The 13,924-nt window shown below is 45.9% G+C and overlaps 1 protein-coding gene across 4 annotated transcripts in view; it reads right to left on the reverse strand.

The window, feature by feature from the left end:
• Nucleotides 1-13,924, reverse strand: part of NFS1 (NFS1 cysteine desulfurase) — a 29,635-nt gene that overhangs the window by 4,376 nt on the left and 11,335 nt on the right. For all 4 annotated transcript variants that reach the window (XM_063702233.1, XM_063702232.1, XM_031004935.3 and 1 more), the window contains 6 exons: nucleotides 8,584-8,677; nucleotides 7,436-7,570; nucleotides 1,728-1,885; nucleotides 1,193-1,298; nucleotides 1,031-1,112; nucleotides 280-363 (listed from right to left, as the gene is read on the reverse strand). In XM_063702233.1, coding sequence (XP_063558303.1) covers nucleotides 280-363; nucleotides 1,031-1,112; nucleotides 1,193-1,298; nucleotides 1,728-1,885; nucleotides 7,436-7,570; nucleotides 8,584-8,677 — 659 coding nt within the window. The remainder of the gene's footprint in view (nucleotides 1-279; nucleotides 364-1,030; nucleotides 1,113-1,192; nucleotides 1,299-1,727; nucleotides 1,886-7,435; nucleotides 7,571-8,583; nucleotides 8,678-13,924) is intronic.

The raw sequence follows: 13,924 nt of genomic DNA on the forward strand, positions 1-13,924 counted from the left end.
AACATTAAAATCACCTGAGATGTTTTCTACTCCTCCTCCGGACCTAGTGAATCAGAATATCTGAATGTGGGACTCAGATATCATATTTCACAAACTTCCCAGGTGATACTCAATGAAGTCTGAGAACCACTGCTCTAGAAACTTTCACAAGGTTATGAGAAGAGATAAGGAGAACTCGACTGAGAAAAACTTCAGGGTGGAAAAAGAAAAAAAACTGTAACAGGAGATGAAAAATATAAGAGGATGCCTTTCATAAATGTTGCAGCTCAACTCACTGACCTGATAGAAGAGTGCGCTAAATCCTCATCAGTGCCAATTGCTCTAAGCACATAAGAGGGCTCCAGGGATGCAGAGGTGCAGGCACTAAGGAGAGAGACACGAACCTTGTTCAGTTCATCATCAACGTCTACTTTTAGTCACAAACCCTCAGTCTTGTTCCCATCCCCCAGGGCCCTGGAGTCATATCCTGGAGAAAACAAGAGACCTTCTAATCTGGCAGAACTAAAGGACCTGATGCTCCCCTGCACATCCTAGGATGTGTGAACCTAGCTCCTCTGGCCCCCATGGTGGATGACTTCCTTGAGCAAGGACGCTGGCAAAGTGTGACAGAGCATGATACCACATGGGTTTGACAAGAAGACGCAGCAGAGGAACATGTGCTTACTTCCCCAGGACATAATACACCATCTGCACCAGCCTGAAGGGCAGCCAAACACTTAGTGGCCTTTGGAGCATCTTCAATTCTAGAGGCCTGTAACAGAACTGCTAGTGTAACCCCACAACAGACACATACATCCCCTGGGACGATAAAAGGCACAAAATTCTACCCCAGGAAGTCTTCCTAGGGTGGTAAACTTCAGTCTGTACCCAGCTACCCAGCCAACCAAAAAAAAGAGAGGCACTTACAAAATGACCTTTACCCTTAATCAAGAGGTCTTGTGCCTATCATCTCCACACTGGGAAGTTTAATAGCCTGTATGACTCTTCTAAGTGGCCCTGCCGCAGGCCCTGTCTATGCCATCCAGCTCACCTCCCTGAGGATAAGGCAACGTCCTTCAGTGCCATCAGCAGACTTTCCCCTTCCACATATGCAAAGGAGAGGTTGATACAGCCTGGAGGAAAGAAATACTGTGAGAGAGGTCTCAGAGTCTCAGCCTCTACCAGGATGAGGATAGAAAGAGCAAGTCCATACCGGGATAATGGTGCTTAGGGTCCCCATTCATCACCACATCTGGAAGGCTCTTCATTATATTCTGTATCAGCCGCTCTGACAACTTTGAGATTCGCTTGTGGTCATACTAAGGAGCAGGCAAGGAAGGATTAGGCAGTAACCATTAACCAGCTCAGAAAGACATAGTTTGAGAAGCCCTTCTCCTATAACTGGAAGTGACTATGTATCAGCCCCACCTATCATCCTATGTACTCATGGGGACCACTGTATCTCCAGTACTGAGCATAGTGCCTGGTATGCAAAAGGCACTTGATAACTGGACACAGGGTTCATTTACTTATCCAGAAATAAATGAGCTGATAACTACTAAAAGGCCATGGGTTTTGGAGCCCATAATGTCTCCCTCAGAACAAGGTGCCAGCAGCATCAGGACAAGGAAGAGTTTTCTTAAGCCCTCTCTCCCTGCAGAGATCTGCCTCAGTCACGCTGAGAAGCCTCTAAATAGGAGAACCAGCACAGGGGAAGAAGTTGTGGGAGGGAACTGCTCTCCCCATACCTCCATCTCTTGCTGTGCCACCTCACACGCAGCCCCCAGCCCCACCACTAAGGGTGTGGGCACTGTCCCAGACCGCATACCCCGCTCCTGCCCCCCTCCACTCTGCAGGGCCTCCACACGCACACGGGGCCGGCGACGGATGTAGATGGCACCAACCCCTGGGAAACAAAATTTGTTACAAAAAACAGAAAGAGAGAAAAGTAGATAAAACAAAATATTTCTTTCCAAAGGGATCAAAATATTACTTCAACTTTTCTGTAAGCATGAAATTTTTCTAAATAAAAAATGTTAAGGAAAAGAAGAAACAGCAGTAAAAGCATAGTATTTAATAAAATATTTAACATCTGGAAGATAAATGCCAGAAGGAGTAACGATCGAAATGGTTTAAAGTAGCTCCCTATGCTATATGAAATGCCATCATACATTACAGTATTATTCATAATAGCAAAAATACTGGGAACAACTTAGATGTCCATCATCAGGGTAATGGTCAAATAGATTATGGCATGTCCATACAATGAAATACCAAGCAGGTGTATAAAAGAATGAGGGGGCCGGGTGTGGTGGTTCACGCCTATAATCCCAACTTTGGGAGGTCAAGGCGGGCGGATCACCTGAGATCAGAAGTTAGAAATCAGCCAGGTCAACATGGTGAAACCCTCTCTCTACTAAAAATACAAAGATTAGCCAAGCGTGGTAGCAGGCACATGTAATCCCAGCTACTCAGGAGGCTGAGACATGAGATGAACCCAGGTGGTAGAGGTTGCAGTGAGCTGAGATCAAGCCACTGCATTCCAGCCTGAGTGATGGAGCAAGACTCTGTCTCCAAAAAAAAAAAAAAAAAAAAAAAAAAGAAGAAGCTTGTTCTGAACTGACACCGTAAAATCTCCAAGATACATTGTTACAAAACTGGTGAAATCCAAAAAAAAGTCTGTACTTTAGCTTGAAAAAACAAAGATGTATTGGCCGGGCGCAGTGGCTCACGCCTGTAATACCAGCACTTTGGGAGGCCGAGGTGGGTGGATCACCTGAGTTCGGGAGTTTGAGACCAGCCTGACCAACATGGAGAAACCCCTTCTCTACTAAAAATACAAAATTAGCCGGGCATGGTGGCACATGCCTGTAATCCCAGCTACTAGGGAGGCTGAGGCAGAAGAATTGCTTGAACTCGGGAAGCAGAGGTTGCAGTGAGCTGAGATGGCACCATTGCACTCCAGCCTGGGCAACAAGAGCAAAACTCCGTCTAAAAAAAAAAAAAATGTATTATGGGCCGGACACGGTGGCTCACACCTGTAATCCCAGTGCTTTGGGCAGCCGAGGCGGGCAGATCATGAAGTCAGGAGTTCGAGACCAGCCTGACCAACATGGTGAAACCCCGTAATTATTAAAAATACAAAAATTAGCTGGGCGTGGTGGCACGCACCTGTAATCCCAGCTACTCAGGAGGCTGAGGCAGGAGAATCACTTGAACTTGGGAGCCAGAGGTTGCAGTGAGCCAAGATTGCGCCACTGCACTCCAGCCTAGTGACGGAGCAAGACTGTCTCAAAAAAAAAAGATGTACTATTAGGTGAAAAATGCAAGATTGAAACAGTGAGTACAGTATGCTATCATCTGGATAAAAAAGAAAGCTGGAGGAGAAGTATATATTTGTTTGTAAACACATAGGATAATTGTAGAAAAACCCAAGAAATTGCCTCCCAATAACCAGAGAAAATCAGAAAAAAAAAAAAAAAAAAAAGAAAGAAATGACCTCCCCAGAAGGGAACTGCATAGCTGGAGGTCAGAGGTGAGAGGTAGACTTTTGTCTGTGCCTTTTTTTTTTCTTTTTTTTTTTTTTTGAGACAAGAGTCTTGCTCTGTTGCCCAGACTGGAGTGCAATGGCATGGTCTTGGCTCACTGCAACCTCCACCTTCCCGGTTAAAGTGATTCTCCTGCCTCAGCCTCCTGATTAGCTGGGATTACAGGCACCCGCCACCACGCATGGCTAATTTTTGTATTTTTAGTACAGACGGGGTTTCACCATGTTGGCCAGGCTGGTCTCAAATTCCTGGCCTCATGATCTGCCCGCCTCGGCCTCCCAAAGTGCTGCAATTACAGGTGTGTGCCACTGCACCTGGCTGTCTGTGCACTTTTTTGTAGCTTTTGAATTTTGAATCACATGAATATTACTTTTTCAAAATAAAATTTAAATTTAAAAAAAATTTGGTGGAGCACGATGGCTCATGACTACAATCCCAGCATTCTGGGAGGCCAAGGAAGGAGAATCACTTGAGACCAGAAGTTTGGGACCAGCCTGAGAAAGACAGTGAGACCCCGTGTCTACAAAAAAAAAAATTAAAATTTAGCTGGGCATGGTGGCATGCACTTATAGTCCCAGCTACTCTGGAGGCTAAGGCAGGAGGATCACTTGAGCCTAGGAGGTCGAGGCTGCACTGAGCTATGATCATGCCACTCACTCCACTCCAGGTTGGGCAACAGACTGAGACCTTGACTCAAAAAAACAAAAAACTTAAAAATGCGTATAACCTGTGACTAAACAAGCCGAATTACAGAAATTTTGTGCCAAAATATGAGCATGACCGTGCAAAGTTATTCACCAAGTAATCAGGGCTTCTGAATAGAATTGGCACTTGACAGTTCTTCTCCCACACAGAAAAACTGTTTATGCTGAGAATGGAGGTACTATAAAAATTAAGGCAGTGGTTTCCAAATCTATTATGAAGGACACCAGATTTTAAATAATAAGCTGGGTGCAGTGGGTCATGCCTGTAATCCCAGCACTTTGGGAGACTGAGGCGGGAGGGTTGCTTGAGGTCAGGAATTCAAGCCTGAGTAACATAGTGAAACCTCTATCTCTACAAAAACTGTTTTAAAAATTAGCCAGGCATTGGGCCGGGCACGGGATTACGCCTGTAATTCCAGCACTTTGGGAGGCCAAGGGGGGCGGATCACCTGAGGTCAGGAGTTCGAGACCAGCCTGGCCAACACAGTGAAACCCTGTCTCTACTAAAAATACAAAAATTAGGCCGGGTGCGGTGGCTCACGCCTGTATTCCCAGCACCTTGGGAGGCCGAGGCGGGCGGATCATGAGGTCAGGAGATCAAAACCATCCTGGCTAACACAGTGAAACCCCGTATCTACAAAAATACAAAAAAAAAATAATTAGCCGGGCGTGGTGGCAGGCACCTGTAGTCCCTCCCAGCTGCTTGGGACGCTGAGGCAGGAGAATGTCGTGAACCCTGGAGGCGGAGCTTGCAGTGAGCCAAGATCACGCCACTGTACTCCAGGCTGGGTGACAGAGCGAGACTCCGTCTCAAAAAATAAAATAAAATACAAAAATTAGCCAGGCGTGGTGGCAGGCACCTGTAATCCCAGCTACTTGGGAGGCTGAGGCAGGAGAATCGCTTGAACCCAGGAGGCGGAGGTTGCAGTGAGCCGAGATCTCACCATTGCACTCCAGCCTGGGGGACAAGAGCGAGACTTTGTCTCAAAAAAAAAAAAAAAAAAAATTAGCCAGGCATGGCCGGGCACGGTGGGCCTATAATCCCAGCTACTCAGGAGGATGAGGGATGAGAATCCCTTCAACCCGGGAGGCAGAGGTTGCAGCGAGTCGAGATCACACCACTGCACTCCAGCCTGGGCGTCAGAGTAAGACTTTGTCTCAAAAAAAAAAAAAAAAGAAAAAAAAATTAGGCGTGTTGGTGCACACCTGTAGTGCTAGTTACTGGTGAGGCTGGGGTAGGAGAGTTGCTTGAGCCCAGGAGATTGAAGCTGTGGCAAGGTAGGATAGCACCACTGCACTCCAGCCCGAGCAACAGAGTGAGACCTTGTCCCTATAAAACAAATGAATAAAATAATGTACTAAACTGTATTTATTAAGAATTATTTCATTTCTCCATTTAAAAAAATTCAAGAATCTTATACTATCTGAGTCTATACAGTTCCCAAATTCAAACAGCAAGTGCTCAAATACCATGTCTGAACAGTGAAGAATGCCACATTATCTAAATCTATTTAGATTCTGGACTTGGAAAGCAGGAGGTTGGATAATGAGGGACACCTGTACACATGTAAGTGTTGATCAGAGCTTCTGATCAATGAGTTCATTGGTTTTTCGTTTTTAAAATTTTTGTGAGTACACAGGAGGTATATATATTATGGAGTACATGAGATTTTGTTTTTGAGAGGGAGTCTCGCCTGTCGCCCAGGCAGTGGTGTGATCTCGGCTCACTGCAACCTCTGGCTCCCGGGTTCAAGCGATTCTCCTGCCTCAGTCTCCTGAGTAGCTGGGATTAAAGGCACATGCCACCATACCCGGCTAATTTTTGTATTTTTAGTAGAGACGGGGTTTCACCATGTTGATCAGGCTGGTCTTGAACTCCTGACCTCGTGATCCGCCCGCCTTGGCTTCCCAAAGTGCTGGGATTACAGGTGTGAGCCACCATGCCCAGCCCATGAGATGTTTTAATACAGGCATATAATGTGAAATAGGCACATGATGAAGAATGGGGTATCCAGCCTGAGTTCATTGGTTTTTATCAAAAAGACTTATCTACAATAAAAGCCAATAAAAGCAACATTTTATTAAAAGATAGAACGCTTACTGGGCTTTTTGAAATAATAACTCACAAAAAACACTCTACAACCTCTGGGAACCCTTAGAAGACGCCATCTTCCATAATTCCAGAAGCTATTACACCTACTTCCACAAGGTATACACCCAGATAACACACCCTGCAGACACAAAAAGGGTACCAGCACAGACATCAACCCAAAAAAGGCCCTCACTTGAGAAAGAGGAGTTATATTTTATATTTATATTTTATGGTTACCTTCACAAAACAGAGGACAACAGTCTATTCCCGAGGGTTAAGGGAAAGAGGCATAACTCAAGCTTGAACACATTCCAATAGGACCATAGGAACAAACATGTATCCTTGAGAGACTAACAGGATAACAGACTATGAAGTCTTCTAAGAATAAACACAAAGATAGCTGGGCTTGGTGGCTCACATCTATAATCCCAGCACTTTGGGAGGCCGAGACGGGCGGATCACAAGGTCAGGAGATCAATACCATCCTGGCTAACATGGTGAAACCCCGTCTCTACTAAAAATACAAAAAAAATTAGCCGGGCGTAGTGGCAGGCGCCTGTAGTCCCAGCTACTCGGCAGGCTGAGGCAGAAGAATGGCGTGAACCAGGGAGGTGGAGCTTGCAGTGAACCGAGATTGCGCCACTGCACTCCAGCCTGGGCGACTGAGCGAGACTCTGTCTCAAAAAGAAAAAAAGAACACAAAGAGATGTCAAATCCCATGCAATCTTCCCCTGAGCTATAGCAAGACACTGGGAATGAGGGACTCAAATAGTTGCTCTGCACATCATAGTGGGGAAAACAAGATAGCTGGGCCTATCTAGATAAATTTGATTTGACAAAACCCATTTTTCCTCAACCAAATTAAGATCTACATGCTTGCTAAGGATTTGTTAAAGAGAGCAAGAAAGAATGGCCTGATGTATAGTAACTGCTAAGGTCTACAAACAGGCAAGTGTTTCTGGCTATTGCTAAATGACATTTGCATTCTACAAGGGACTCTGAATGTACAACTTCCTCTGAGAGCAACAGTAGTCTCAAATGACTGTGACAAACATCTATCAAAGGTCTTGCTGGAAGGTACAGAGAGAAGGAACTCTAGAAGGGGCTGGTACCTTTGGGACCGTAGATTTTGTGACCACTAATGCTCATGAGATCAATTTTCATGTCATTGACATCAAGTGGGATTTTTCCAACAGCCTGGGCTGCATCAGTATGGAAATATACCTTTCTGGAACTGCAAATCCGCCCTGAGGAAACAGAGGGGAAGACCCACAGCACAATGTTGGAAAGTCATCTGTCAGAGTCTCACAGTGCACTGTGAATTATCTCCAATAGTAAATGACCTGTCAATATTAAACTCCTCCCCTCCCTCCTTCTACCCCTTCTCCTTCCTCTTTTCCTTCCCTCCTCCCCCTTCCCCCTTCCTCCCTCTCTGTGTCTCAGTAGCTTCCCTTCTTTAGAATAAAAAAGATGAAGGGCAAAGCACCAGATCGAAACACTCGTGATATTCTTATGCATACAATTCTTACCACCTCATTAACACCAGCCTTTCAAAATGTCAGATTACTTTCTAGATCCCTTTTGATTAAAAAACAAACAAAACAAAATAAAAAAAAAAACAAGATTAACAGATCTTTGTGCTAATGTGCCTAAAGAAATTACAGGGCGAGCTCTATGTGGGGAGAATAGAGATGTTCTAAAAGGAAAAAGAGTAGAAGGCTTTTTTGTTTTGTGGTTGGTTTTGGCAGCAACTGCAATAAAATTAAAAACCATAAAAGGTGCTAGACCTGGCCGGGAGCAGTGGCTCACGCCTGTAATCCCAGCACTTTGGGAGGCCGAGGCAGACGGATCACCTGAGGTTAGGAGTTCAAGACCAGCCTGGCCAACATGGCAAAACCTCATCTCTACTAAAAATACAAAAATTAGCCAGGCATAGTGGTACACACCTGTAGTCCCAGCTACTTGAGAGGCTGAGGCGGTAGGATCATTTGAACCCAGGGGGAGGAGGTTGCAGGGAGCTGAGATCACACCACTGCACTCCAGCCTAGGTGACAGAGTGACACTCTGTCTCAATAAAAAAAAAACGGTAATAGACCTGGATTCAAATACTGCCTATGACACTTCCAGTGTCCTTGAACAAAGTACTTAGGCTTTCCCTTGATTTCCTAACTACACTCCATAGAGTATTATAGCTCTCAGTATACTACCTCATACAGACCCCCATGGTGGGCAGGGATCAGGGATAAGCCATGATACTCACCTATTTCTGCAATAGGCTGCTTCACTCCAATCTCATTGTTCACAGTCATGACTGACACCAGGCTAGTATCTGGCTGGATAGCAGCCTCTAGTTCCTAGGGATATGCAGGAGTAAGGTGACTAGATAGTACAAACAAAGTCCTCCTAAATCAGAATATAGGCAAACTTAGTCATGAAAAGGAGTCTCATACTACATACCTATCTGAATAGTTAACTAAAAACAGTGACAACACAAAATGTTGGTGAGGATGCACAGACTCTGAATGGTTCATACATTGTTAGTGGGAATGTAAATGTCACAGCCACTTTGGAAAAGAGTTTGACAGTTTCTGTTTCTCATCAAACTAAACACGAAATTACCATACAACCCAGTAACTGTACGCTTGGGCATTTATCCCAGAGAAATGAAAATTAAATTTACAAAACATCTAACACAAATGTTCACAATAACTTTATTCATAATACCAAAAACCTAGAAACTACCCAGATTCCTTCAACAGACGATTTTGGTACATCCATAACATGGACTACTACTTATCAATCAAAAGGAACAAACTACTGGCACACGCAGCAGTGAATGAATTCCCAAAGACTTACGATTAGTGAAAAAAGCCAATCAAGGCCAGGCGCAATGGCTCACACCTGTAATCCCAGCACTTTGGGAGGCTGAGGTTGGTGGGTCTTCTGAGATCGGAAGTTCGAGACCAGCCTGGCTAACAAGGAGAAACCCTGTCTCTACTAAAAATACAAAAATTAGCTGGGCCTGGTGGCGCACACCTGTAGTCCCAGCCACTTCGGAGGCTGAGGCAGGAGAAATGCTTAAATCCAGGTTGCAGTAAGCCGAGATTGCACCACTGCAATCCAGCCTGGCTGACAGAGTGAGACTCTGCCTCAAAAAAAAAAAGAAAGGCCAGGTATGGTGGCTCACGCCTGTAATCCCAGCACTTTGGGAGGCTGAGGCAGGCGGATCGCAAGGTCAGGAGATCAAGACCATCCTGGCTAACACAGTGAAACCCTGTCTCTACTAAAAATACAAAAAAGTAGCTGGGTGTGGTGGCAGGCACCGGTAGTCCCAGCTACTTGGGAGGCTGAGGCAGGGGAATGGCGTGAACCTGGGAGGCGGAGCTTGCAGTGAGCGGAGATCACACCACTGCACTCCAGCCTGGGCAACAGAACAAGATTCCATCTCAAAAAACAAAACAAAACAAAACAAAAAACAAAAAAAAAAAAATAAAAAAGCCAATCCCAGAAGGTTACATACTGTATGATTCCATCCACATGACAGTATGAAATGACAAAATTAAAGAAACTGCCAGCCGGGTGTGGTGGCTCACGAATGTAATCCCAGGACTTTGGGAGGCGGAGGCGGGTGGATCAGAAGGTCAGAAGTTCAAGACCAGCCTGGCCAAGATGGTGAAACCCCGTCTCTACTAAAAATACAAAAATTAGCCGGGCGCAGTGGCAGGCACCTGTAATCCCAGCTACTTGAGAGGCTGAGGCAGGAGAATCGCTTGAACCCGGGGGGCAGAGGTTGCAGTGAGCTGAGATCAAGCCACTGCACTCCAGCCTGGGCAACAGAGTGATACTCCGTCTCAAAAAAATTTAAAAAAAGGCCAGGCACGGTGGCTCACACCTGTAATCCAAGCACTTTGGGAGGCTGAGGTGGGCGTATCACAAAGTCAAGAGATCGAGACCATCCTGGCTAACATGGTGAAACCTTGTCTCTGCTAAAAATACAAAACATTAGCCAGGCATGGTGGCACACGCCCTGTAGTCCCAAGCTACTAGGGAGGCTGAGGCAGGAGAATCGCTTGAACCTGGGAGGCAGAGGTTGCAGTGAGCCGAGACTGCACCACTGCACTCCATGCACTCCAGCCTGGGCAACAGAGTCAGACTCCATCTCAAAAAAAAAAAAAAAAAAAGAAAGAAAGAAATTGCTGGGTATGGTGGCTCACACCTGGGTATGGTGGCTCACGCCTGTAATCCCAGCACTTCGGCAGATCACCTGTGGTCAGGAGTTCGAGACCAGCCTGGCCAACATGGTGAAACCACCGCTCTACTAAAAATACAAAAATACCTGGGCATGGTGGCAGGTGCCTGTAATCCCAGCTACTCGGGAGGCTGAGGTAGGAGAATTGCTTGACCTCGGGAGGCAGAGGTTGCAGTGAGCCAACACTGTGCCATTGCACTCCAGCTGGGGCGACCAGAGCAAAACTCTGTCTCAAAAATAAAAGAAAATAGGCTGCGTGTGGTGACTCACGCCTGTAATCCCAGCACTTTGGGAGGCCGAGGCGGGCGGATCAGAAGGTCAGGAGAGCGAGACCATACTGCCTAACACAGTGAAACCCCATCTCTAAAAATACAAAAAATTAGCCAGGCGTGGTGGCGGGCGCCTATAGTCCCAGCTACTTGGGGAGGGGGCTGAGGCAGGAGAATGGCGTGAACCCGGGAGGCGGAGGTTGCAGTGAGCAGAGATCGCGCCACTGCACTCCAGCCTGGGCAACAGAGTGAGACTCTGTCTCAAAAAAAAAAAAAAAAATGTAGGTTACCACCAAAATGTTGTATAAAACCAGTATTACCCTGATAACAAAACCAGACAAGGGTATCCAAAAAAACTACAGATCAACATCCCTGGCTAGGCACAGTGGCTCATACCTGTAATCCTAGCACTTTTGGAGGCTGAGGTCCTGGTGTCAAGTCCAACCCTCCCACTTCGGCCTCCTAAAGCACTGGGGTGTATTGAATTTTCACAGCGATGCCAGGACTATTCAATAGGGAAAATCAGTCTTTTCAACAAATGGTGCTGGGACAACTGGATAGTCACAAGCAGAAGAATGAAGTTGACTATTATCTAATACTATATACAAAAATTAATTCAAAATGGATCAGAGATCTAAATGTAATAGCTAAAACTATAAAATTCTTAAAGGAAAACACAGGCTGGGCACGGTGGCTCACGCCTGTAATCCCAGCACTTTGGAAGGCTGAGACAGGCGGATCACCCGAGGTCAAGAGTTCGAGACCAACCTGGCCAACATGGTGAAACCCCGTCTCAACTAAAAATACCAAAAATTAGCGGGGCGTAGTAGCAGGCGCTTGTAATCCCAGCTACTCAGGAGGCTGAGACAGGAGAATCATTTGAACCCGGGAGGTGGAGGTTGCAGTGAGTCAAGATCGTGCCATTGCACTCCAGTCTGGGCAACAAGAGCGAAATTCAGTCCACCCCCGCAAAAAAAAAAAAAAAAAAAAAAAGAAACACAGGGGTAAAACTCCATGACCTTGGATTTCAAAATGAATTCTTTATTTTTTTTTTTGAGATGGAGTCTTGCTTTTGTCACCCAGGCTAGAGTGCAATGGCACGATCTCGGCTCACTGCAACCTCCGCCTCCTGGGTTCAAGCAATTCTCCTGCCTCACCCTCCCAAGTAGCTGGGATTACAGGCGCCCTCAACCACACCCGGCTAATTTTTGTATTTTTTAGTAGAGACGGGGTTTCACCACGTTGGCCAGGCTGGTCTTGAACTCCTGACCTCAGATGAACTGGTCACCTCGGCCTCCAACCCCCGACCTCAGGTGATCCGCCTCCCAAAGTGCTGGGATTACAGCTACTCAGAAGGCTGAGGCAGGAAAATCGCTTGAACCCAGGAGGCGGAGGTTGTGGTGAGCAGAGATCATGCCATTGCACTCCAGCCTGGGCAATAAAAGCGAAACTCCGTCTCAAAAAAAAAAAAAAAAAAAAGTGCAAATGACAAAAGAAAAATACATAGCTTTCTTTTTTGAAGTGATGAAAATGTCCTGGAATATGACAGTGATGATTGTTGGAAACTGTGAATACATTAAAAGCCGGTGAATTGTATAATTTCAAAAGATGAATGTTATGGTATGTGAATTATATCAGAAATTTCTAAGTGCTTAAAAAAGCACCATGTAAAGAACTTTGAATATCAGGCAAAACGAAGTTATAATTCATGTCAAAGGAAATAGGGAATCTCTCAAGATTTTTGAGTAAAGTGAGAAAAGGCCAAATAAGCACTTTAGAAATAAAGTCTGATGAGGATGTGCAGGACACACTGGAAGGTTGTTGCTAAAGGTGTGGGCAGCAAGCCACCCAGGTGCCGAGGCAAGAGACCAAGCACGAGCTGTTCCAGTATAATAAAATATATAAAATAAGAATAGTTATACTATAGATCTTAGATATGATTATATATGAATATCATTAATCATTAGTTTGTAGTGATTACTCTTTATTCTAATATTATAATAATCCTCGCTCTACAATCATAACCTAGGAAAAACCAGGCCATACAGAGATAGGAGCTGAGGGGACATAGTGAGAAGTGACCAGAAGACAAGAGGCGAGCCTTCTGTTATGCGTGGACAGGGCCACCAGAGGGCTCCTTGGTCTAGCGGTAACGCCAGCATCTGGGAAGACGCCCTTTGCCAAGCAGACCATGGTCTAGCGGTAGCGTCAGTGTCAAGGAAAAAACATCCGCTACTTAGCAGACCAGGAAAGGGAGTCCCCCTTTCCCCCGGGGGAGTTTAGAGAAGACTCTACTCCTCCACCTCTTGTGGAGGGCCTGACATCAGTTAGGCCTGCCCGCAGTTATCTGGAGGCCTAACCATCTCCCTGTGATGCTGTGCTTCAGTGGTCACACTCCTAGTCTGTCTTCATGTTCCATCCTGTACACCTGGCTCTGCCTTTTCGCTAGCAGTAGCAAATTAGTGAAAGTACTAAAAGTCTCCGATAAGCAGAAATAATGGCGTAAGCTGTCTCTCTCTCTCTCCTCTCTCTCTCTCTCTCTCTCTCTCTGCCTTGGCTGCCAGGCAGGGAAGGGCCCCCTGTCCAATGGACACGTGACCCACGTGACCTTACCTATCATTGGAGACGGCTCACACTCCTTACCCTGCCCCTTTGTCTTGTATCCAATAAATATCAGTGCAGGCTGGCATTCGGGGCCACTACCGGTCTCTGTGCCTTGGTGGTAGTGGTCCCCTGGGCCCAGCTGTCTTTTCTTTTATCTCTGTCTTGTGTCTTTATTTCTACGCTCTCTCGTCTCCGCACATGGGGAGAAAACCCACCAACCCTGTGGGGCTGGACCCTACAAAAGGACTAGTTCAGGCAACAGAGATTAAAGTCCAGAGGCAGCTAAGATGCAGGATACAATCCAAACAAAGAAATGAGAGGAGGCCGAGAAAGGTGGCTCACATCTGTAATCCCAGTGCTTTGGGAGGCCAAGGTAGGAGGATTGCTTGAGTCCAGGAGTTCACCACCAGCCCGGAGAATGTACTGAGTTGCTGCCTCTATAAAAAATGTTTAAAAATTTAGCAGGCTGGCCAGGCACA

This window comes from Gorilla gorilla, chromosome 21, assembly GCF_029281585.2.
Source record: "Gorilla gorilla gorilla isolate KB3781 chromosome 21, NHGRI_mGorGor1-v2.1_pri, whole genome shotgun sequence".
Classification (NCBI taxonomy): Eukaryota; Metazoa; Chordata; class Mammalia; order Primates; family Hominidae; genus Gorilla; species Gorilla gorilla.